Genomic DNA, 22,510 nt, shown 5'->3' with positions numbered 1-22,510 from the left:
GCGCGAAAGAACTTATGAGACTGGCAGGCACTATCTTGCAATGTGTCAGTCAAGTTTTGCAGCTTGGCCTGCTGATAAGATTTCAAGCTAAATACTTGAATAAGATGGGCCAAACGCCGCTCCAGGGACAGCAGAAAATCATCATCTGGGGAGTCCAGGAGCAAGGAACGGACCAAGGCCAATAAGTCCTCTGCTGCATGTCGACGTCGGCGACAAAGAGAGGCATTATGAATCCCATACTGCCGAGCAACCGGCTGCACATTAGAGAGCAGGCGTGCGAACGAAGCCAAGCCCTCAGAGGCGAAGTCCAATAAGAACCTCTCAATCAATTGCTGCATATAACCCTGAAAAATTGGATGCTTCAAATAAGAGGAGTTGAAGCGTAAAGGGAGCTTATTCAGCAACTGCATAAAAGGTGCAATAGATTGTTCCCGCATCTCAAGCTGGAGGGGGAAATGATCCGACAACGCATATTGCTGCAAGACCTTCATCTCCAGCATCTCGGGAAGAAAATCATCCCCCTGCATGATATACATTCTGTCCAATCGCGACCAAGTGGTTGCATATTGTGCGGAATGAAAAGTAAAACCTGAAACAGAAGGGTGAAGCCACGACCAAAGATCTTGCTTAAGTACGTGCAAAGCAAAGGAGTTCCACACCCGGCTTTCTGGCGTATCCATTACCGAATGCCCTGAGGTGGACTGAGAAGAGTCAACACACATATTGAAATCTCCCATCAAAAACCCCCTGCGGCCAAGTACCATGGAGCCCTGCAAAGTCGACCATAGATCCCGTCGGGATGTGGGATCATTCGGAGCATAGAGTCCCAGCAACCATAAAATCTCTCCTTCAAATAAGACTTCGATTACCAGAAAGCGGCCCTGCACATCATTTTTAACAAGAACAGGCTGGTATTTCTCATGGACAATCATCAGCACGCCCGAATAGTGCTTAGCAGGTGTCCCTGCATAAAACAGACGGAATCCATGGCAATCCACAACTTTTCCTGCCTCACCGTGACTTTTGTGCTCCACTGCACATAATACATCCCACTGGTTCTCATGCAAGACAGACCACATGGTATGTTGCTTATGGCGAGAGCAAATGCCTCGCACATTCCACGTGGCAATCTTCATATATTTTCAAAAAAGGAAGTCAGGAACGAGGCGCCTGTTGCCTCGATTGCACCTTTTCCGCGAGGGCATCCAGGACACCCTCATCCAGAAAATCAGCCAATACTGCAAACGAATTCGGGCGACCTGCTTTAGAGGTAGAAGGGAAATCCACTGCCTTGGGAGTAGGGCGGGGATAACGCCTATCCCAAGGTGTAATCACATTACCTTTTGCATCAAATGCCAGCTTAGCAGGTGGGCCCTTGGGGCCCTCTGAATAGACTTTCCTTGAAGACGGATGACGGGGGGCGGACGGGGCCATAGTACGCGCAGCCTGCTGTAAGGTGACCATGTCTTTCCTGCGCGTGTACGTGCGCACGGAATCCGGGGAAGCATTAGGCCCAGGATCTGCCAGGCCTGCGTCCAACTTTTTTCCTGTTTTTTGTCGTGCCTCAATCCAGTCAGTGTTAGGAGAATCCAAACCCCGGACCTGTTGTTTGCCTTTATCCATGACAGTAGGTGGCTGAAGGGTCTCCTGTGTCGGGGCATCAAGCACCATGTCATCCTTGGGCTGCACAACCTGCGCCTCCTCAGAAGACGGTTGCCGTTCCGGGCATTCGGCCACAAAATGCCCTAATTTACCACATGAAAAGCAGTGTCCGGCAAAATTGCCCCATTTCAGGCGAAAATGCAAAGGATGCATGCCAGAACAATTGAGGCGAAGCCACGCAGGCCTTTTCCTGGCCGTATCCCATAGCATGCATAAACGGTTTCGGTTCATAGCCCTGAGGCTCAGGGGAACCAGCACTGCGCCCACAACCGCCATCGCGTCCTTCAACAATGGCCAGTATACCGCTGGACAATTTTCCACTTCCACCCACACTGGGCATTCTCGTTGAAGCAGACGCTGGAAGTCAGCCATAGGGCGCCATGGTACCACATGGACCAAGCGGCGATCAAAGAATAGTGGCAACTTGGACAGGAGCTCAGCTCGATGCGATTCCGATTTCAACAGCACCTCATAAAAGCCGCGAGGTCCAAGGAAGATCTCCTCAACACACTCCCCTTGCAATAAATGGTGCATCCATTGGCGAATATATGAGAGCACTGGGATCCTGCCGGTGAAAAAAAGTATAACTGCACGGTCATAAAACACCGAGAAGGACCGCAAGACTGATTTTGGGTCCACCGTGGCTTCCAGCACATCATCCGCAGCCGCAGCAGAGAAAGTTTCATTATTATGCTGGACATAATCGCCAAGCAGAGTATTGGCAAAGTCCAGCAGATGTTCCCAGTCAATTTCCTGCGAATCCACAGGTTCAGAGGCAACCTGTGCATAGGAACGGTCCTGAGGACCCATTGGCTCGTCTGAAGTATGCTTGGAGCGTTTGCCTGCAGGTGGCAGTTCAGAACCCGGAGGCGGCTCCTCCGTGCATGGCACCATATCCTCCGGCTCCTCTATATCGGAATCAGGGCCAAGGGCTGCCACCGTCCGGTCGAGAAAATCCATATCCAGGCCAGCCATACTGCTGTCTTCTCGCTTTCGCTCGCTCCCTCACTCTCTCTCTTTCTCTCTCTGTGCAAGTCCCGGAGGGCTCTCTCTCTCTCTCTCTCTCTCTCTCTCTCTCTCTCTCTCTCTCTCTCTCTCTCTCTCTCTCTCTCTCTCTCTCTCTTCTCTCTCTCTCTCTCCCTCTCGCTCTCTCTCTCTGTACAGGAGCAGATCAGATCTCGGAGCTGTGCAGGGTTGCAGTCACGTGCTGCCAGGTTAGGGCTCCCTTTCTCTGTCGCGGCACAGCAAGATGCAGAGGGTAGGCACCCGCGGGCAGCAGACGTAGAGCAGACGGCGGACGGGACAACTGACGAAGGGACTGTACTCGCTCGCTCTCTCGACTCCTCTCTGTCGAGCTCTGTCTCGCTCACGGGCACGCGCAGAGGTATCCAGGCGAAGACGCGTACTTGCGGACGCAGACGAGCAGAGGCCGACGGCGACTGGCGTAACGCGGGCAGACGACGGGGGCTCAGGCGACGGGGGCGCAGACGACGGGGGCTCAGACAGATGACGGGGGCCCAGGCGACGGGGGCCAAGGGGCTCAGGCGACGGGGGCACAGACGACGGGGGCTCAGGCAGACGACGGGGGCTCAGGCGACGGGGGCTCAGGCAGCCGACGATCCATCGCGAGAGAGAGAGAGAGAGAGAGAGAGAGAGAGAGAGAGAGAGAGAGAGAATTTTTTCCCTTCTTCTTACCTAATAATGAGGCCTCAAACCAAGAAGCCCAACTTAATGAAACGCCAAAAGAGAAAGAAATGACCCAAGTCGACTATTAGTGGCAACAAGTTAGTGTAATGGAGTCATACAATAGCAAGGTGGGTGGAGCAAGGTGTTTTGAGTGTTGCTTTTGTTCATCAAATGAGGTGGATGTGTTGATCTAATGAAGGTACATCTCCTTAAAGTCCCTAGGAGTGGTATCAAAGGTTGCAACCAAAATACCAATAGAGGATCGTACTCATATGGCTAGGGATGCAAAGATGTACCCAAAAACTAGACTCCCAAACAACACTCATGTCATCCGAGCATCAATGACTTCAACTATGACTGCTACTAGCATCAATCAAACCGATGAGAGTAAAGCCAATCAATTCACCACTTTTCGTACAACGGGCACAAGTAGCGACTTGCAAGGTACATCATACAAACCTCAAGGAACACAAAGTAATTTGTTCACGGCATGGCATCCACAAAGGAAAGCTCAAGTAGATTGAGAGACCGGCAAAGGTCAAAGAAGTAAACATTGCAGTGCTTGGGGAATCCCTTAAGCATGTTTACATTACTGAGGACCTCAGTTTGGAGATGAAAAACAACTGCTTAACTTTGTGAGAAAATATCACGATGTTTTTGCCTGGCACTATTCTGACCTTAAGGGTATTCCACCGCAAGCAACACCAAGCTTCTTAAGCAATGACACTATCCAATGAATCCTCGATATGTATATGCCCATCACGTTAGGAAAAAGATTGAAAAGTTACTAAAAGCAAGATTCATCTACAAAATCGAGCATACAGACTGGGTATTACCAATCGTCCTGGTACTCAAGAAAACAGCTGATGCATGATTCTTCTACTCATACACAATTCCATTCAATGTGGCAAGATCTCCTTTCTTGAAGGACATGGTTTGTGAAATTGCATAGTTTGGTCCATCTTATGAACCTCCTACCTATGATACTTTACATGAGAAACTTTTGCAAGAGGAAGTCACAAAGAAGAGAAACAAGTTAGGCACATAGAAGCCTAATGATTTAGTTTTTGTTAATGGAAGCCTATGTTTGCTACCAAAGATGAAGTCTTAAGTATGCTCCTAACTTATACATTGAATTTCATAAATATGAAAGGAATCTAGGTTCTATGCAAGAAGCTGCAAATGAAGAGGAGGATGCTAACAAAGAGATTCAAGAAAATGAGATCAATGAGGATGACAAAGAGGAAGAAATTCTAGATGAGATAGATATTTGACATTTGATGTTTTTTATTTTCTCTCTGCTTCTAGTTGTTATGGAATTTATATTTTCCATTTTGTTTTTGAAATTTGAATGCAATCTTTCGATCTTTGATATTTTGTAGGTTTGTCCTTGCTTCCATTATTGATTCAAATGGTGTTTTCATACAAGATCCTCGAAGTGTGTAGCCCGATGTGGAGACCTACAATGAAAGAATGGATATAGATAACTCAATAACTAGCTTTTATCATGTGTATCTCTGATTGTACACTACATTTTATTTGGGCAGATCCCATCACACATCAGGAATATTATAAAACACATATATTTATGTGGCCAATTACCATCATGCTTCTCTTGCTGATGGAACACATGGCATGTTTCTCACCATGAATTAGGCTGGTACTTTTCACCAACAGATCTCATATAGGCAACTCACACCGAGCTTTGTCTTTCACAATTCTAATCTCATGAAAATACTATATTAACCTGCTCAAGGTATGGTTGTGGAAGGAGATCAGGAAAAAAGGATGGGAACCAGAAACTAAAAGAAAGAAGAAATAAACCATCTAGCAAACATTGTGAGTGCTTTCCCCTTTGCAAAACAAATATTCCTATGCCCATAACTTGATGCTTAAAAAATACCTCATCAAAAGCTTGCCTAATAGATTCCTGCTGTGCTAGAAAACCTTGAGATGTTCCTCCAAGGGTCGTGAATGATTGATCTCCCAATGCATTCAGGTCATTAATTACTCCTCCTCTCTCTGAAAGTGCAGTTCCTCTATTCAATATCAAGTTTTCTGAATCAGGTCCACTCGGTGCACCTGCTGATTGCCAAACAGGGTCTTGAGAACTTGCTAGATATGATGGCCAACTTGCTGGATCCAGAGAATCTGTGCAAAAAGTTTTGCTTTTAATATTCCAGGGAACTTCAAAAATCACATTACACTGAGCATTTGGTCAGACAGACAATGCGGAAATCTCAAATGATGTTTATCATTTAACCTCTTAAAGGAAACTGTACACCACCCTCCAGCTGAGGCCCAGAGAATGGTACTGCACTTGATGGCCTGGAGTCATACAAATACTTAAATTTATTGGCAGCATCTTGAGCAGAGGCTCTGGAAGGAGACGCACATTGATTACTTTCTGAGGAACCATCATTTAGTGGACCTACATCCAGCTCCACATTCAAGTTTTTATAAAATGTGGCTTGAAGCTGTTGCAAAGGTTGCCCTGTTCCCACCCGAGAATCTGCCCATTCATCTGCAGGACTTTCATCAAAGCCTTGCTGAGAATCAAAACTCGTGCTTCGAAATTCAGATGGACTTGAAAGAGAACCATGAGATGAATCATAAATTACTGGTCTATAAACATCGCTCTGACCGTGCACATCTCCTGCCTCTAGCCTCCTTGCAGAAACATCAAAGGTCCGCTGATTGCTACCCTGATTATGTTAAAGATCACCTCAGGGAACAAAAATATTTTTCCACTATAAAAACACTGACAGAAAGATGTAGAGAAAGAGAGACCTCAGTAACTTCACGATAATGCACCAGAACAATGTGCTCAAATTCCCTGAAGAAGACGTTCCACAGACTAATCAAAATGGATTTTCTGGGTTTAAAAATTTTCAATGATAATGAATGACAAAAAATCAGCATGCAAATTGAATCAACTTCTTTTACTCAAATTGGCAAGGCATAGTACTAACAAAACAATCCTCCACACACACACACACACACACACACAAAAATCGAGAAAAACCACCACACATACCCTACTTTTATCATACTTCATACTTTATATTACTGTCAACGACCCCCAAAAGGGATAAAAATATGAAGTTAATGAATCTAGTGAACTTAAAAGTAAAGCCTGGGATTCGCTATGCCCTATGATTGTTTATAGGAAGGTCTACAAGATCAAATATGTGATTATTGGCATTATTGAAATATCAGTCCCCTTCCAAGACACCCCCTCAATAAAACACACAGGTATAGACCTTTTAATGTAGTACTTACATTAGTCTGTGGGAAATTATGGTTTGATGCATGTAAAGAGACCAGTCTACAGTAGAGGCACCAAACATCCAAACAGACATCGAGGAAAGCCAACACTCGTGTGTTCGCCCTCAACAAAACACAAAGTTGATATGTCTAGCTATGGTAAGATATGCTTTTTTACGAACATTCAGTATCCGACCTAGGAGTCCTGCAATGGAGTGAACAAACGCAATGATTTGAACTAGCAACACCCTCAAGTTGGCCCATACTAAGTAGTAAAGCGTGAATTTTGCCCCTTCATCAAAACACAATGCTCAAGGTTGTACATGAGCAAAGAAGTTGTCACAAGGTGGTGATACTTTTTGCAGTTGCTTTCCTTATTTACTTATATAAATGTTTTATTTTTCTTTTCTTTAGTTGCTGTTGCTTTTTACCCCCAGAGTTCTCTTGGAATAAGCCGGGATCTTTGCATGGCCAGAAGAGGCATCCATTGGGACAAATTGGACTAATGGTTTGTCTGAGCCTTAGGACTGGTTCCATATTGAATGGGCACTGAAGAATAAAATGCCAATGGTTTGGGGCTGTGTGCTTAGCCACTGGAGATGGTGCAGGACAATGAGCCTGGCCAAGATAGAAGATGCACATGTGAGAATGCTCACGGAATAAAAGTCACTGTAACTGTGCCACATTACACTTTTTGATATGGTTGCAATGATAAAAGTTGCTCAGAACAAATTGAGGAATGCAAGGGTCACCATCCCTAAAATTTAGGGAGTTACTATTTTTGGACCCCAGAATTTGTTCACGTCATTATCTTCATTTTTGCACGAGGATTAATTCTTTGGTCTGTGCCGAGGTCAAATTTTGCACTGATCATGAAGAATTTTAGACCAGAAGTTTTAAACAGGAAAATTGTTACATGTATGCCATGTGGCACAAATTCCCAAAAGAGAGAGAGAGCATTAAAAAAAAAAACGTAATACACATAAGGGGCAGATCTGAGAATGAAGTTTTGAGGAGCTCAGGGCATTGCTGCAATTTCATCAGCCATGGAGAGTACTTCTTCGTCTCTGACTCATGTACGGAGGTAGAGCTTGCTCCCTCTAATCAACTCTCTCTCTACTCTCAGAGGAAATGCTTTGCATGATGGGCTGATTCCATCGAAGGTATTGTTCTGTGTTTTCTTTGCACTTCTACTAAGGCAAAAGCCTCATTGTCCAAGTTCAAGAGCAGCTGTTGGCTTCTCCAATGTAGGAACTAAAGGAAGTAATGACCATGCCACACAAGAACAAGGTTTTTCAACTCTGATTTAGTGTTGTTTGTGGGACTGTTTTAATGCTGGACATGTTGGACAATAAGAACAGTGAATTCAGAGATCTGCAGGCTGCAATTCTACACATGAATCATTGAGTATTGGTCACAGAAAATGCTGGACATGCTAGACAGTAAGAACAGTGAATTCAAAGATCTGCAAACTGCAATTCTGCACATGAATCATTGAGTTTTGGTCACAGAAAATGCCTTTCTAAAAGGGATGTTCTGGACATGCTGGACAGTAAGAACAGTGAATTCAGAGATCTACAAACTACAATTCTACACATAAATCATTGAGTTATGGTTACGGAAAATGCTTTCCTAAAAGTAATGTTGTTCTGGTCATGTTGTACTGTCCCTATGCAGCTGGGATTTACTCACAAAAGATGAAAACCAACTGTTCACAAGTTATGTATTTTGGAACATTTCATTTTTGTAACTTTCCATCTTTTAATTGATAAAGAAATACCGAGAGAGGCGCCCAACTTCAGGACCAATCTGGTGTTGAGCGAGGGAGTGAGGTCATTGTTTGTGTGTGTGTGTGTGGAAAAACCAGGTGTTAATTGAAGGAACTATCGCTTTATGTGAGTCATAGACCGGTTTCAGAAGCCATGGCCCCATACAACAACTGTAGCAACCAACTAATAAACAACCACAATCAAAGGGCATTGAGCATAATAAAAGCCCTTGCTAAGAAAGATGAAACTCTGCAACCTCTTTGCATCCTTGGTGCATGTCTCTTAACCAAGCCCATGTTATGATGCACGCCACGAAACAAACACAATATCAAGCTGCTGTGTTTCTTTGAGAGTTTTCAAAATAGCTCTCTCAGAAGTCCGTGGGCAATACTGCTGATGATGACGGTTGTTAGGAATTCAACAGAGAGGCCCCTAAGATTAAAGAACGTCAAGTTGGAGGGAGGAAGAAGAGAACCTGAGCTTGTAACTTTGTTAACTTCTAACACATAAGGAATAGTATTTGTAAAAACCACCCACTTGAGACTGTTCTTTCATTTTCACTCCGATCCATAGTCACACCAAATCATGTAGTGGTTGTACGGCAGGGGTCCCTGAATATAGTGCTCCTCATAATGGAAAAATTTCAGATCGTGTCCATTAGTCAAAGTGTGCATCTCCAAGTGCTAATCCACATTTGTTGCTAACTGTGACTGAAATAAAACTTGCTCTAAAGCAGAAGCACCTATCATTGCTTGACCACCACAATCAGCAACCATTTGGAAGTGTTGGTCCCCAACTGTCACTGTCTAAATAAGACTGAACTGAAAAAAGTTTCCTGCAAGTCTGTGGTGATTGTCTTAGTGGTGATAAAGGGTGAAAAGGGTTGAAGGGAAATCATGCGAACCTCCTCCTCCTCTGCCTTTGCCATTCCATCAATTCTTGTTTCTACTTGTTGCCTTAGGCACAGACAAAATGACCGATAAAGGCTGCTGCAAAGTGACCATTCAATTTTTGTTCTATTCCATAACTGCAATGACATCGCCTCTTGTAGGTATCCCAACTCCATACATTTGTAGCAGGCATTTGGAAGAAAGAAGATTTGAACTACAGGTGATTTGAATGTGAAACATCAACATCAGCATCACCATTCAAAGTGAGGGAACAACCTATATCACAGCCCAAGAATACAGACTTCCCATGTCCGAGTCTCGAACAGAAGCCCCTCTTAGGCACATATAGTGAGACATGAGATCCTTGGTGGAATCAAGGTCCCAATGAATGGCAACCCATTCAATAACAAAATGACCACCTCCATTTATGCCTGTTTTAGATGAGGTTCCTTTTGCAGCTCGCAACATATAGAAGGCAGGGATTCTGAGGCATCTTCCATAGATTCAAAACTAACAGATGGAGAAGATCAAGTTATAAGGTTCACCACAGAATTGATGCCCACTCACATTCCATAAGTTTGTGCCCAGGCTAATGCCTGAAAACTCAAAGCAAAGGAAGCTTGATGCATTGATGGTTTGGGTACAATCTAGAGATTCTTCCAATCCATACAAGTTACAACGTTTCACCAAAATAATTGTAAACAAAAATGGACCAATCTGTCAAACCCACAGGTCTACAATGCCTCCAGACCTTAAACCTTCAAATGCTGAATTCCATCTGGCAAGAATTACCAGAAGTTTTAGAATGCAAAACACCACATACCACACAAGCACAACGTTGCAGATGTGTCCGGCCTGTAGCATAGAATTGTGAGTGCACACAACGGAAAGAGGAAAGTGAACACGGAGAAAAAAAGGAGACAAAGAGAGAATGCTAGAGAGAGAAGGAACAATGTGACTGCAATGGCTGAAGGTACAAGGCTGCAACAATCATCCCAAACACATAGCTCAATGCGTTAGTGTGGGCGCCAAATGGTAGAAGGGGGATGAGAGAATGAGGAAGGCTGGCTGATCATGAAGAATCAATTATGGATAATGAAAGTGGGTTTAGGTATCCCCACTATTAAAGTGCATGTTGATTATGACCATGATCCTTGGATGTTTCTTAATGCCATCTCTATCGTGTAAACTACAACTCATGTAAATTATAATTAGCATGAAATCATTGATCAAGCAAAAGTTTGTTATAGCAAGCTAGCCATTTATTCACAAATGGATCTTTGAGATAGAGTGTCACAGAGAGAACTAGAGAGAGAGAAAGAGGAGAGAGAAGACTGCAGAAGAGAGAGAGAAAGACTAGAATTGGAGTGAAAAAGACAAGAAAGAGAGAGAAGCCATAGAAGTTGTGAGCAAGATGGGAGAGAAGGACAGTAATTGTATTAATTGTCACAAGATAATGAGAAATTACATGTCCTCTCCTTTTATACCAATGTCAGTGTGACATGGCATAACATCAATGTTATTTTTACACTAAATCCTTATTCCCAGCATATATATAGGCAAAAAGTGGCAAAACCTAAACATGCTCAAACCCCTAAAAAATGGCCAAAAGTGCCTAAAAAGAAATGCACTAATGTTCCCTCCATCTAAAGTGTCTAAAACACACAAAATAACAAACAAATACAATGTTAGAGCTCCTAATGTCCTTGACTGACTCAAACTGAGGCTCATAGACAAGAGATGACCACACAAGACACACATGATTACTAACACCTTCTCTCAAATCTTGGATTCAGTAGAGGGCCAAAGGAGATGCGGATCCGAAGGTGGCACAAAGAATGCCAATGCCAAGAAAGTCCGTCATCGATGAAGAATGCAAACCATGGAGCAAGATCCCCTCTCCATGTAAAAATCTAATCAAACAGAAGGCCACCAAAGGGCAAAGGAAACGGAGAGGCCTCAAACAGATCACTCCAAAAAACTCTAGTTGGGAATGGGTGAGCCAAGCCTCTAACCCAACTATGAGACGAAAGTGAGGAAATATCAAAGGCGCCATAAGCTGCATAGAAACAACAGGGACCAAGGGCCAAGCGGCAAGGGATGGTGACTTAATGACAAAGAAAAGAGGTTGCCGCATAAAAGAAAGACCCAAAGTACAGTGGAAACCCTGAAGAAACTCCTCACGATCATGGGAAGCCCCCTCTAAAACACAAAGGGCCAAGAAACCCACAGATGTATCACCAATATCATCCCCCTCTAAAAGGGATGGGAGGTACGAGAGAACCACCAAAGGAGATGGTAGGGGATGGGATGGAACCTATGGGAGAAATGGTGCATAATCGGGAACAGGTGCAGCTATAGAAAGCTGCCTCAAAGGGCCCTACCGAAGGAAAAGGGAATGGAGCATAGATAGCCCCCTCTTGCCAACCTGTCACAAGAGTGGTTCCTGTAGAAGGATCCTAAACAAAGACAACTGGCTTGGTGAAGACATCACAGGTCCCAAGACTAGGAAGGCCATAAACTAAGAGGAGATAGAAGCCCAAATCCGGAACATGTAGGATAGAGCTCGATGGACAGTCAAAAAATAGAGGCAAGGTGCCAACACCACTAATAGGCATCAAAGAGATGTCACCAGCAATGACCATACTCTCTGACGTATGGAGATCCTATAGCAAACCACCTCAGGGAGTGATGAGTCATATGACTCCACACACCACTGCCAATGAGCCAAGACTGCTTAGAAGACAAGACAACCGAAAAAGGCTTCTCCACCTGATAAATGTATAGAAACATTGACTCATTGGTAATAGTGGGTCCCAAAGCCTCCTCCACTTGATAAATCTATAGAAACACTAACTCAATGGTAATAGCAGGTGACGAAGCAGAGGTAGATAAAGATGCCAATGTAGATCCACCCTTCACACCATAGTATGGGAAAGTTTCGGAAACAGGGAAAACGAAAACGGGAAAAACCTGAGTTTCTGAGTTTCAGCCAAATTTTGGAAACGAGGAAACGGTGTTTCGGATTGTACATTAAAAAAAATACAATAATATGTGGGTATGTAAATATATCAATGCCTACAACAACAACATGTATCCAAATTTCATACAAAACTTTGAGTCTTTATGTCATATGATTGAAATCATTATTCATTACACATTTCACGAGTCACAACTCACGAGTGAAGATTGAGGAGTCAAGACTGAGGACTCAATGGTTGAAACTTAAGATAGCTTAACACAATTAACACTAAATTTTCAAAACTTAAGGCAACAAAATGAATTAGAGTTTATGACTCATGAATAATCTATGATCTAAAGAGCAGTGAAGACTGACATCAAGAACAATGGAACAAGAATCAAGATGCATAATAAGTGGAGTCAAGATACAATGATAGTAACTATGTCATATGAATAATCTATCAAAACTCCAAAGTCCAGTGAGGCTATAAGTATCAACATCAATGAACAACTGGCAACTCTAGTCTGGACTCCGCACTGCTAAACTGACTCCTATGACTCATGACTCATCCGGACCTTGAGGATCTATGCACCATCTCCTCGTCGGACTCCAAGGACCTTGATCAAGAAGTTGATGAAGTAGCCTCAGCCTCATCCTCAAACTCTGGATCTGACTCTGCCTATGATACACGACCACGTGTGGCCCTCACTCTAACCCTCCTCTCTGCACGAGTCTCATGCACCGGTGCCAATAGCTCCTCATAGAGCATGGAGTAGATATCCCACTCCTCCTGTGGTATCTACGGAATGTCACGCACCTTCTTTATATCAATCTTGTCAGCATTCACCTGTAAAGGTGAACGATCCAAGAAAATTAGTAATGTCAAGCATCAAGGACTCAAGATTAAAAAGTTAATTATACATAATACTAATCATTACCAATTTACATGTGAAGGCTCAGGGGACACATTGGTCCTCTCAAGAAGCTGGACATTGCAATGGCAAAACACTAAATGCTTCAGCTAGGCAGTTGTCAGCTTGTTTCTCTTTTTGATGTGAAAGAGGACCCATGTGCTCCAGTTTCTCTTAGCAGGCCCTGAACTACAATCTTGCAAGAGGACCCGAATGGCAATGCATTTCTATTCAAATTTAAGGAACTGAGGTTAAGTAATTGACAATTGCTAATATGCATGCCGCAAAATTAACATTTGAGTGGGCAATAGATTACAGAACTTGTTACCTAGGTTGTATAATGCATTAGATAATCAAGATTCAAAATATAAAAGTCACCAGTAACATACCAAAGTAGGAGCACAATTACTGTGTTTCTCCCACCAAGAGACAGGCTGAAGCTATGTCTCTCAAAGCCTAGCTGTGAGTCGGCCAAAATGAAGAGAATGATTGCGGAATGCCATCAAGTCATCCTCTACTCTTCTTATCATATCTATATCATCCCCTGTGAGGCGCCTCATGTACTCCATGAAGCTCTCCTCTAACTCCTCACTAGTGCATTGCTCCTCGCTACGCCAAAGGGCATGCAAGATATGTGCGACAACATGGATCGGTTTATGAAACCAATCCCATCATGCATTCCATACTACATAAATCTCATCAACCCTATAGATAAAATAAGTTAAAAACTTAGAAGTTAAAATAATGATCAATCATCAAGGAATCGTTAATATCAAATAATTACATGTGTAAAAGTTAAACAAAAACTTACTTGTCTTGGGGCAAAAAGCTGTTGCGAAGCAAGGCCTCTCCAATTTTATCCATATACTCATATGGAAGCCCCAAAGTACTCCCCTCCATATCAGTGATGTGCAATACAATGTAAATAGGAGTGAGACTTTTCACCAATGCCTCTGTCTCAACCCAGCAACTCTTATTTAAACTATTGCGCCTAAAAGCAAGAGCCTTTGGAGACTCTCTCTCACTCACATGGAGTCTATACTATGCTAGGAAACTCCTCCTCAAGCATACGTCCCATAGACACACAATTGCTTCCATTATCTGTCACCACTTGCACCACATTTTGAACTCGTATGTCCATGATGACTTGTCGCATGTACTCCCAAATGAAAGCTCCTGTGATGGTAAGACCTGAGGCAAAGGCATCGATGGCCTTAATAAACATGGTGCCTTAACATGAAGACACTAAAACATTGTAAATATTTCTTCTACACATATCTGGCTATCCATCGCATAATATTGTGCATCCATATTTAACCCATGTCTCCTTCAAGGGCTCCAATTGAGCCGCTATACATGCTTTCTCCTTTCAAAACTCTCGTGTGCATAACGCATTTGCGGATGGACCTTCCCACTCACACCCTATGCGGCTTACTGCTCTGATTATCATCTTCCATTGATGTGTAGTAGCCACATTGAAAGGGATAGCACACCAAATAAATAAGCATGTGAGTTCCCTAGTTGCCTCCAAAATTGCCTACCTCTGAAGTCCTACATGGACACTTGCACCATGCAAGGAGCCCTTTTGCCCACCACCACTAGAAGATGGCAATAGGGTTCTTTTTGCACTTTGACCCAATATGGATATGGATATGGATGCACTTCTTTCTTATGGGCCACTAGCACCTCCAATTTGGCTAATGCCACTAGACCCACTAGCCTCTCTTTGCCTCACTTGTGCTTCATTAGCCCGATGTGGTGTTGATTCATCCTCTTCTAGCTCAATACGTATACGCTTTCGACGCGAAAGATGGAAACTTACTGATACTTCTGCTGGCACATTTACGCAAGGCCCGATATCTTTGTTGGAAACGCATATCAAGTGGTCCTTTACGTGCATTACACTCCCCGATTTCTCCAATCCACAATAGTTGCAACGCCACTTCTTTGATCTGCCGGAGCCCTCGTCTCCCTTGATTGGAGTGGCGTGCCTTCAATATGGATCTGGCGCCATGATATGATTAGCCTTTAGGACCTAGATAATGGATTAAAGGAGGAGGAGAAGAAAAATAAGAAGGAGAATAAGAAAGAAGAAGAAGAAGAAAGATTAAAGGAGGAGGAGGAGAAGAAGAAGAAGCAGAAGAAGAAGCAAAAGAAGAAGGAGAAGGAGAAGGAGAAGAAGCAAGAAAGAAAAAGAAGAAGAAGGAGAAGAAAGATTAAAGGAGGAGGAGGAGAAGAAGAAGAAGCAGAAGAAGAAGTAGAAGAAGAAGGAGAAGGAGAAGGAGAAGAAGCTCTGTTCTTAAGCAAGATCTCTGGTCCTGGCTGCACCCGTCTTCTACAGGGTTTACTTTCCATTCCGCTCGGTATGCAACAACATGGTCACGGCTGGACCGCATATACATCATGCAGAATGATGATTTCCTCCCTGAGATGCTTGAAATGAAAGTGTTGCAGTAATATGCCTTGTCGGACCATTTTCCTCTACAGCTTGAGATGCTCGCACAACCCATTGCACCTTTTAAGCAATTTCTGGAGAGGCTCCCTTTGCGTTTTAACTCGTCTTATTTGAAGCATGCAATCTTTCAGGGTTATATGCAGCAATTGATTGATAGATTCTTAATGGACTTCTCCTCTCAGGGCACTGCTTCGTTTGAACGATTGCTCTCTAATGTGCAGCGGGTTGCTCGACAGTATGGAATCCATCATGCCTCTCTTTGTCGACAGCGTCGGCAAGCAGCGGAGGACTTGCTGGCTTTGGTTCATTCTCTGCTGGTGGACACTCCAGATGATGCATTTCTACTAGCACTGGCAATGCGTGTGGCTCATCTTATTCAAGAGTTTCAGTTGAAATCGTATCAGCAGGCCAAATTGTAGCATCTAACGGAGACTTTGCAAGATAATGCGTGTTAGACTCATAAGTTCTTTCGAGCCCTCCATGCCTCTCTTGCTAGAGAGAATATGACTAGACTCCTGGATGCAGAAGGCCACCTGGTCCTTGATCCGCAGCCTATTGTGCATATATGTAGGAATTATTTCATCGACCTTCTTGGTTCCACTTCTCCACCTTCAGCCCAAACTACTCAGGCCCGTTCAGTTTTTTATGACCTGGTCCGCAATCACGTTCCGCAGGACATGCAAGCTACTATGGAGTCAGATATTTGTAAGGCGGAGGTTATGGATGTTTTGTTACACTTGCCCAAGGACAAAAGTCCTGGCTGGGATGGTCTCACCAATGAGTTCTTTGAGGTTTTTGCTACCCAATTGGCAAAACCATTCACGGCTTTGTTTCAGCAGCTGTGGGAAACGGGGATTATGCCTTCCTCATGGAAAGGACTTATTAAACTACTTCCAAAGGTTCCTTCGCCGTCTATGTTGAAACATTGGCGCCCAATTTCTTTAATGGGCTGTATGTACAAAATCTTTTCCAAAGTAATGGCGAATCGGCTCCACAAGCATCTCCCTGCCATTCTGCGTCCTCTTCAATATGGTTTCATTAAGGGCCGAAACATTCTGCACAATGTATTAAATGCGCAACTGGTGATTAATTATGCAAGGCGTTCTAATCAGGAGGTCGTACTGATTCAATTGGACCTAGAAAAGGCTTTCGACTATCTGGACTAGTCTTTTGTTGTAGAGCTTATGTCTGCTATGGGCTTTGGTGATCGGATGTCTCGACTGATCTACATCATTAGTGCAGCGGCGTCTTCGCGAGTCATGTTGAATGGAGGCGTTACCGAGCCATTTGTCATTGCCCGCTCTGTCAGACAGGGGTGCCCTTTGAGCCCTCTCTTCTTTGCCCTTGCGACTCATCCAGTTCTTTCGATGTTATCTCATATGGCAGCTTCCACTCAGTTGGCTGGATTGTCGCTTCCCTCTGGACAGCATTTCATTAGTCAATCCTTGGCTGATGACAGCTTTATGATTCTGCGTGCAGACAAGGATAACCTTCGCAAAGCATTGGATGTTTAGACTCTCTTTGGTCAGGCTTCCGGTCTTCGCATCAATGCGTTGAAATCAGCCATTCTCACCTGCACGGAGTCGGATTTGCAGTCATTGAACTGGCAGGGTATCGTTGTGCCTCGTGGCTCCATTGTCAGGCATCTTGGCTACCCCTTGGGTGTTGATGTTCCCCCAAAGCAGCTTTTACAGTGGATTTCTCAGAAACTGACGGCTAAGTTCCTGTATTGGAAGTCTCAAGCTTAGCCATTCCATGTTCGCCTCAAAGTAGCCCAGACAATTATGTTGCCAATACTCACATATTTCTTGCCCTTGCTGCCCTGGAGTACTACTACTCTGAATGCTCTGACTCAGTCTATTTGTTTTATGTTATGGAAGAAGGATTCCTTGCATGCAGGCATTTCCTGGATTTCTTGGTCGCATGCGTGCACCCCCAAACGCATGGGTGGAGAAGCTATTTTGGATGCCCAAACTCACATGCTGGCCCTCCGTTGGTCTCTTTTTCGCGCCATGTGCTCAAATCATCATCCGTCGGTCGTTATAGCCCATTATTTCCTTGAGAAGCATGGGCTTCGGCATAGCAATACCCAAATCTAGAGTTCTTGGTGGCATGTTCTTAATGCCGATTCTCGGTTCTCCAGTTCCTCTTCGTCACTGCTTGCGCATTTCGTATGTTCCTAGAAACTAGTCCTCCGAAAGACTCAGTGGCATCCGGCGGAGGATCGCTTAGCTACTAATTCTTTTCAACCGGAATTGCTGGCAGTCTCGCAGTTACTTTCATGGGAAGGTAAACAAGAGCTTCGACCACAATTCAACCATATGGCACATTTGGGCTTAACTTCAGTCGCGGATGCCACCCTTGCCAGTCGCAATGTGTTAATATCGTTTCGTACAGCCATGAGGATTTTCAAGATCCCTCGTGGATATATGCATTTATGGGAACAGCTTTTGATAGTGCTCCAGAGCAGACAACCCTTTCCTGCCCTTGGTTCAGATTGTCCTTGGCAGGATTGGGACTTTGAAGGCCGGCTGAGTTTAGGCAAAGCTTCCGCTAACCAGGTATATCATCTTCTGATTAAAGATCATCAATGGCTGGTTACTAAAGCTAATGCTCTATGGGGATTGCGTAAATCCCGGTCATGGTGGAGGGCAACTGTGATGGAAGGGTGGTTGAACAAGACACCCTTCAAATATAAGGTCTTTCTTTGGAGGGTGATGATTGGGGGTCTTCCACTTGCTTCGGCTCTTTCCAAGCGACGAATATCCAACGGCAACTGTTTCTTTTGCACCACCAGTGTGGAATCCGCCCGTCACCGATTTATTTCTTGCCCTATCGCTAAGAAAATATGGTCGTTCTTGTCAGCCGTTTGGCGAGCGGTGGTTGGTTTCTCGCTAAGGCCCTTTGATTGGGTCTTTGTGTAGCCCAAATACCCCACTCTGGCACAGCCACATATGAAGCTCGTGTTTCACTTTCTTCGATATTGGGGCTGTTGGCATAACTGGACCATTCGGAATGCTTTTCTTTTTGATTCCGCCTGTAATGTTCAGCGGCATATTGCTAGGCTTAAGGGTCTTTTGTATTGGCAGATAGATCTTCTTCAGCATTCTGACTTACTCTCCCGGGAGGACTTACGTCCCTGGCATATGGCAATTTCCTCTACGTCTTTGCCATGACTTTGTAACTCTTAGTACTGGAACCTATTCACATGATCGCTAAGTGTCATCATGTATCTTGTAATCAAGTAAACTTGTACTTTTTTTCGTAATTAATACAATTACCTTTTACGAAAAAAAAAAGAAGGAGAAGAAGCAAGAAAGGAGGAGAAGGAGGAGGAGGAGGAGGAGGAGGAGGAGGAGCAGCAGCAGAAGAAGAAGAAGAAGAAGAAGAAGAAAGAAGAAGAAGAAGAAGGGAAGAGGAAGAGGAAGAAGACGAAGAAGGGAAGAAGGGAAGAAGGAGAAGGAGAAGGAGAAGGAAAAGGAGCAGGAGGAGAAGGAGAAGGAGAAGGAGAAGGAGAAGGAGAAGGAGAAGGAGAAGGAGAAGAAGAAGAAGAAGAAGAAGAAGAAGAAAGAAGAAGAAGAAGAAGGGAAGAGGAAGAGGAAGAGGAAGAGGAGGTAGGAGCTAGAGGTCCAAGGAGGAGAAGACCAGAGCTGTTGCGCTGTGCCGTGCGCGCAAGTCGAGAAGGAGAACAAATCGAATCGCAATCCAGCACCGGATAACCACTCCGAAACAGGCCGCAGGATCCCGAAACAACGGTCTCCCATTTTTGTCTCGTACCGAAACGGTCGGTCCATTTCAACGCTGCCGAAACGGCGTTTCGGGCGCCGTTTCGAGATACTATGCTTCACACTTAGATGAAGGTGAGGGTATTTCCTCCAACACTTCTCCTGGGGATGCAAGGTCTTCCCACAATGAGGACACATGGGATATCTTCTACCCTTCCATACAAAAGCTATATCAAAGTTGGAAGATGACTCCACCCTCTTCCTCTTCCCTTTCTTCTGCTTGGCTTGTCCTGTTCTTGAAGATAAAGCCACATATGCACAACCATGTGCATGCGCTCCGTAAGAATCTAGATCATTGTGACACACATCATGCTCAAGCACCAATGGGACTAGCTCCTCCTAAGTAAGAGTCTCCCAGCTACGAGAAGTGAGAAGACTAGTGTAGAATACATCGTATGTTGGTGACAGAAGATGAAGAGATGTATCACAGCTAGGTCCTCTAAAAAGATGTCTATACCAAGGGATGCAAACTCATCCCGAAGCTCCTCCATCTTATGGATGTGATCCCCACCGTAGGAAAATCTTCCAAATAGAAAGCTATTGTAGCTTCGAATCAAGAGATAATTGATACTCAAATATTTGGATCCAGAACAGAGATGCCAATCTCCTCCAACCATCTATAGCGATGTGGATACATCTAACATGCATGAGCACAAAATTTATACAACTCAAAAGGAGAAAAGAGCGAGCTCAAGCCGATCCATAAATCTGTTGAATCCGGAATCACACCATCATGAGAATCCACGGTAAATCGGGGTATAGAGATAGTAACAAAATCCCAGAGGTCAGAGTTGTTGAGAAGATACTCCATACAGCACGACAATGAAGGGTAGTTCGTCCCATCCAGCTTGTCGGATGCAAGTAGAAAGGGTAAGACTAGCACTTGTAGGGTTGTCGGGTATGAAAGGTACAATACAATACAGTACGATAAAATACGGTACTAAATGGTACCTTGGGATTTTATAAGGTGCAGTACACTATTGGTATGAAATAAGTAAAGGGCTGGAAACAGGCCAGCCTGCCCTATTTGACTCCAAAGGAAACATCTGCAGCACGAAGGGATGGCACCACCTCGCAAGTTTCATCGCGGACAGCATGCTCCTCTTCAAAATCTCTCACTCCCATGCAACAGAAAGAGGAAAGTGAACATAGAGAGAAGAAGGAGACAAAGAGAGAATGCAGCAGAGAGAAGGAACAATGTGACTACAATGGCTAAAGGTACAAGGCTGCAATAGTAAGCCCCAACACGCAGCTCAAGGCATCAATGTGGGTGCTAGATGATAGCAAGGGGATGAGAGAATGAGGAGGGTTGGCTGATCACGAAGGATCAATGATGGATAATGAAAGTGGGAGGGCATGCCACCTATATATTGGCAAAAAGTGGCAAAACCATAAATATAGTCAAACCCCTAAAAAATAGCCAAAAGTGCCCAAAAGGAAATGCACTTATGTGCCCTCCATCTAAAGTTTCTAAAACACATAAAATAATAGGCAAATACAATGTCAGAGCTCCTAATGTCCTTGTCTCACTCAAACTAAGCCTCACAAGTAGGAGATGACCACACAAGACACATGACTCCTAACAAGAACGAGAGAAGAAAAGGAAGATAAATAAGGTGACTGAAACAAGCAACTTTACCTGACATCCTACCCAAGCAAGCATGAAAGCAATAGGGAGCAATGGAAAACAGTCCACCCTAGCATTGAGAGGGCAAAGAGAAGGTTGAATCTACTCTAACACTAGTTTAAACTCACTACAATCCCACGCTAGGTTTGGTTGGGAGATCATGTACCCCCATCGTTGGGGATGCCCAATAAGCCACACACTCCACTCTATATTGTTTCACAAAGCAGGATAGTTGTAGGTCCCAAACCCTTGCCACACTGGTAGCTTCCACAAATCTGCAGGGTTATAGAAGCAAAACAGGATGGTTGTAACTCCCAATCCCTTGACAGTGTTTGCAAAATTTGTAGGTTTGCAGAAGCAGAGGCTACTCATTCCTCACTCCTTAATACCAGGAGGCTTCTCACTATGCTCCAATGCTTCCAAGAGCAAGCTTCCACCCATCTAATGCCAACAAGAGTAAAAATTTGGGAAGGAAAGGTTCTCCTCACCCATGAACCAAATTCCATTGTTCCCATTTGTTGTTTCCCAAAAAACCATGGGTACATTGGTATTTCAAGAAGTAGAGGATAGCATGGGTTGGCAACATGTGCCAGGTTAGACATAAAAGGTAAAGTCTCTAAACGTGCACCATCCTGAAATTAGTATACATAATTCGCCACACAAGGACTACACAGTAATGTGGGAAGATTCGGCAGCTTATGCACGAAACAATTAAAAAGAGTTTCTCTCAATTAGTCAGCTTTTGATATTGGCAGAACTTAAAGGCATAAACAGTATTATATTCCAAACTGTTAGATTCAAAAAATCTGATTTCTGATTTAATCCTCCTTCTGCTAAAGATGTGGTGCACAAAACCAGCCATGACCACCCCTCTGCCCCCCAAGAAAAAAAAAAACAAGCAAACAAACAAACAGAAGAAAGAAAGAGGTATTGAAGGATATCCCTTGCATTGTGTGAGCAAACTATGTGGCACTGTTACTTGCATTCTCTCAACATACCAACATCCTACTGTAGGAAAACATGCCATATAAGGACAGATTATGTGAAACACACCTTTAATCTCATATGAATTTACAACCAATGATCATCTCTCCTTTATTCTCCCCCAAAAGAATGCACTCAGAACAGAGGGTACATGCCTTCAAAGCATGGATGATATCATTTTTCTTCACAAGCAAGCCTGCAGAATATGGACGAAATATATACCTGTCCAAAAGCCAATAGCTTCGACGCTGAAAAAAGGAATTATCCTCACCATGCGCATAATAACAATGCAAAACATCTTTGCTGTCAGCCTAGATAACACAAAAACATAATGTGAGTTAGCAGCACCATAAAAACGTTTAATGATCACTTGAAGCAAAGAAAATCTGATCATCATTACATGAGATGTCTTTTTTCTCCTTAAACAAGGATTGGGATAAATAGAAACTACTGTTTGCTTCCACTTGTGTGTATGCACATTTGTTTATCTGCATTTATATCATACTCTTGTA

The 22,510-nt window shown here is 43.8% G+C and overlaps 1 protein-coding gene across 2 annotated transcripts in view; it reads right to left on the bottom strand.

Annotated features, from left to right (window-relative positions):
* LOC148025425 (calmodulin-binding transcription activator 3-like) overlaps positions 1 to 22,510 on the bottom strand; it is a 163,365-nt gene that overhangs the window by 92,403 nt on the left and 48,452 nt on the right. For both annotated transcript variants that reach the window (XM_087692554.1, XM_087692553.1), the window contains 4 exons: positions 22,221 to 22,309; positions 6,139 to 6,184; positions 5,612 to 6,053; positions 5,252 to 5,499 (listed from right to left, as the gene is read on the bottom strand). In XM_087692554.1, the coding sequence (XP_087548680.1) occupies positions 5,252 to 5,499; positions 5,612 to 6,053; positions 6,139 to 6,184; positions 22,221 to 22,309 (825 nt within the window). The remainder of the gene's footprint in view (positions 1 to 5,251; positions 5,500 to 5,611; positions 6,054 to 6,138; positions 6,185 to 22,220; positions 22,310 to 22,510) is intronic.

The sequence above is a fragment of the Lygodium microphyllum genome, chromosome 14 (assembly GCF_053477565.2).
Source record: "Lygodium microphyllum isolate KBCC chromosome 14, Lygodium_microphyllum_v1.1.10, whole genome shotgun sequence".
NCBI classification, from domain to species: Eukaryota; Viridiplantae; Streptophyta; class Polypodiopsida; order Schizaeales; family Lygodiaceae; genus Lygodium; species Lygodium microphyllum.
Note: the sequence above shows the minus strand (reverse complement) of the source record. Positions and strands in the feature narration are given on the sequence as shown.